A 3,643-nucleotide genomic window follows, 5' to 3' on the forward strand; every position below is an offset into this window, starting at 1 on the left:
TGTCTGGAGGTGTAGGCACCTCGGAATGATTGTGTTAAGCTAGCACTAAGTCCCTCCCCCGTCCACCTTTACTCTTTTCTTTACAATAAGGCTTTCAAATAAGTCATGGTTGTACGGCAGTGAAGCATCGGTCTTGAACACTGATGTCATGCTGTCGATGACGATGATGATCAACAGAGCGCTTGGACTCAACATTTCGTTGCACAAACCAGATATCGCGCAGAAAGACACTTCGTTAATGAGGTAACAATTAACGCTCCACTGGAACATAGCGACCACTGTGTGCTGACCTTTGGTTTCATCTGCTATTGGGCTATTGGTTTCGAAACTTCTGCCGTGCATACTTCTCAGGAATGCGCATCTTTCTTAAATAAGTTAAACTGAGACCAGCTTTAGTGGAAGACCTATATAAGACTATTGTCCAGAAGGTTCAAGAGGCTGACACGATGTTCGTCCCAAAAAAATATCAGTACGCAGTAAATCAACCACAGACTGCCTAAAAGGATCTGGCGTCTTCTGGAAGAGGTCTCAACTTTTTTCAAAAAGATGACTACAGGAGACACAGATGAGCTGGCATTTCATGAAATTCAGAACCGCTGGGGCCCCACGAAGTCCATCCAAAGATCCTGAAGGAAACGTCGTCTACATTGGCAAATCACTTATACCTGGTGTTTCGTCAGCTGTTTGACAAAGGCTACATTCTCTCTCCTTGGAAGGAAGCGATTGCCACGCCAATCTACAAAACTGGTGACCGACTATCTCCTGGGAGCTACAGGCCCATAAGCCTCAATAGCGTGCCGCGCAAGGTGATGGAACGCATTCTGAGGCGAGCTATCCTAGATCACCTTACTTCCAGCAACCTGATATCTCCAGCTCAACACGGATTTCTCCCAAACCGATCTGAATGACGAAGAGTGCGCAATCCCCACTACCCGCAAATCACCCGGTCATGCCCCAGCCTGACTGTAAACGCATGATCATGCCAGATGGTATACCGCTCACAAGTTGGGAATAAACATTATTATTATTATTTGGAGGAGACCCAGCGAATGCCTTTGTTATGCATGGTGAGAAAGGACCAGAAAAATTCATGAGGACAGACGCCAAAAAAGATTTGGGTACCCGACTCTCCTCAAAATTGTCCTTCTCACTGCGTTATGAGAAATCGCCCCAAATGCATTCGCCATTTCACGGATGACTCGGTGCACCTTCTCCCGAATTTCCAAATACTCTATAGGTCCTAGGTCAGACCGCTCCAACGCCAACCAAGTTGTCTACTCAGGACGCACAGAAGACACCCTCACTGAGTGTCCAGCGAACCACTACAAGAATGGTTACGGGCCTCAAATTTGTGGACTACGGAACGCGTCTCGCGGTGCTTGACCCATTTCCAATGGAGTACCGTCGCCTCCGGTGGGACCTAATTCTCACTTATGCCGTTTGAACAAAGCTTGACCAACAGGTTTTTCACCGTTGACCCAGCAAACACACGGCGGGAATGTAGCAAGAAAATTTTCAAGCTCATAGCACACACATTCACGAGGCAATTTTTTCTCATTTCGGGTAGTAGCTGTGTGGAATAACCTTCCTTCGACGGTTGTCCACGCTCCTTCTGGAACCCAGTTCAAAGCACTATTAGACAATTATTTATGCGAGTCCTCAGCTGGCAAGCATAATACCCCGCGCTGAGGACATAAAGAGTAGTGCGATCCCCCTTTTTTCGTTTGTGCCTTTCAGGTGAACGGCGGCCGCTGGACGACAAGAACAAAACCGACCCGGGAGTCTTGGCCAAGAGCCTCAATCCGTGAAAAAATTAGGCACCAGCGATGCAACAGGAACACATCATTACAACCTAAACAAAAACGTCCACCTACCATAGGAAATCGATACCGTGGACGCATAGCTGAAGACTTCGGATCACGTCCGGTGCTCACGAGTTGGAAGTTAGTATCGTCTTCGTCGTGTATGTATGCGTACTGAGCACCAGAAAATTGCGACAAATAGCGTCCTTCAAAGAAGAATCTATTATGAAACGGGGTATATACCTTTTGATTTCATATCCTGATACAGGCTACCTGACCAATCGGCAACCTAAAAAGGGTGAACACTCTAAACGGACTAGAAATTATCGCCTACCCTCCCCAGCCGGAAATCTTTAGCAAATGGTTGATACGGCATATTTTCGTACTCCTTCGGAATTTCCACTGGGCCCCATCCTGTTGGATTTTCATGTAGACTAAGGGTACCAAAGGCTGGCAAGTGTGACTCATTGGTGAGCATCGTGCCGATTCGAAAAAGCCGGTCTATTTTAAGGTCACCTAACTGACACAACTGCTGCATGGTTGAGCAGGATAAAGGTTCAGAGACGAAAAAGAAGGCAAAAGCATCAAGCATTATTTGAACGGCTACCAATTACGGTCACACATTTGGGTTAAGTACCTCGAAGAGGAGAGAGAGCGAATGCTGGCCCACCATGCTCCAGATCGCTCTTGTAGTGTCTGTAATCCGTTGTCACATTTACCGTTCTTCCTGAACTTAAACCACACTTTGTAACTGTCGTTCACATTGTATCATGACGTTTGTTTTAATGTTACGAATACACGATTTTCCGGCGCCACCTGCTGACTTCTTGCTGGACGACTGTATTTACGCCCGTTGAACTGTTTGTTGACTGTTGAACCAGTGGGACTAAATCTCTGTGTTTGTGTCAACTGTTAAACGTCACAATAAATCCCTGTGACATTTTTTTAGCCGTGAATAATTTTCCTACCGTGGAATGTATCACTCACACGGAACCATCTGCAGGAAATCTCGACGAATGAATATTTTCCTTTCACACCCAGTTACTGCATTCGGATCGGTGTAGTGGACTACTGGACCTACGCATTCGTGAGTCCCCATTTGACTACTCATTCCTTTCCTATTGTGATTTTTGTGATTTTGCGTTGGTTACTTTTGCTTGTTAATTTATCCGAACACGCTGATTAGGTCCTAGTCCGCTACACTCTTAACAGAACCCATTTCGAACCACTACTAGAAAATACTTGCGCTGGCAAACATACTAACCCGCGCTGAGAACATAAAGAGCAGTGCAACACACTCTTTTCACATGTGCCTCTCGGGTGAACGACAACCGCTGAACGACAAGAACAAAGCCGATCCAGGAATCTTGGCAAAAAGCCTCGATCCTGTATATCAATCCGTGAATCCGTGAGTTTGTTGTCACCAGCCCGTGGGACCGACTAAAGCCGAGCAGGTTCTTGAGTGGTGTTAAGTGGTTAGGTGCATGTTTTGGGCTCATGCGTTCCCGCATTAATACACGGGAATGAGCTAAGCATAAGATTCCCAGGTGCGGCTTCGCCTTGTTGCACATGGGATTCTGCTCATTTCAAGGCGCAACCGTTTATGGTTGCAGCACATATATATAACGAAACAGTTTCGAAAAGCGAAGCCACGTATACAAGTTCACCGAAAAGTCAAAAAGCGTGCCGTGTATAAATGACGTCACCGGTGTTAAACCTTATTTTAAAAAATGAACTGCTGCGGTCTTAAAAAGTTCAGGCAAGGAACCAGAAGCCACCCAATAAACTCCGGAGAGGTTCATGCTCAAAAGATCTGAGGCCAGGTGCCGTTCTCTCAGCAA

At 46.3% G+C, this 3,643-nt stretch overlaps 2 protein-coding genes across 2 annotated transcripts in view; one reads left to right on the forward strand and one right to left on the reverse strand.

Moving 5' to 3' along the window:
- Positions 1–1,808, forward strand: part of T265_02242 (hypothetical protein) — a gene marked incomplete at both ends in the record, with an annotated part of 13,944 nt that extends 12,136 nt beyond the window's left edge. The window contains one exon of the mRNA XM_009166430.1: positions 1,738–1,808. Within this exon, the coding sequence (XP_009164694.1) occupies positions 1,738–1,808 (71 nt within the window). The remainder of the gene's footprint in view (positions 1–1,737) is intronic.
- The window catches only part of T265_02241 (hypothetical protein), a gene marked incomplete at both ends in the record, with an annotated part of 34,913 nt that extends 32,573 nt beyond the window's left edge, over positions 1–2,340 (reverse strand). Inside the window, 3 exons of the mRNA XM_009166429.1 lie at positions 1,875–2,008; positions 2,046–2,091; positions 2,137–2,340. Of these exons, the coding sequence (XP_009164693.1) occupies positions 1,875–2,008; positions 2,046–2,091; positions 2,137–2,340 (384 nt within the window). The remainder of the gene's footprint in view (positions 1–1,874; positions 2,009–2,045; positions 2,092–2,136) is intronic.
- Between the last annotated feature and the right edge of the window lie 1,303 nt (positions 2,341–3,643).

Source organism: Opisthorchis viverrini (genome assembly GCF_000715545.1).
Source record: "Opisthorchis viverrini unplaced genomic scaffold opera_v5_27, whole genome shotgun sequence".
NCBI lineage: Eukaryota > Metazoa > Platyhelminthes > Trematoda > Opisthorchiida > Opisthorchiidae > Opisthorchis > Opisthorchis viverrini.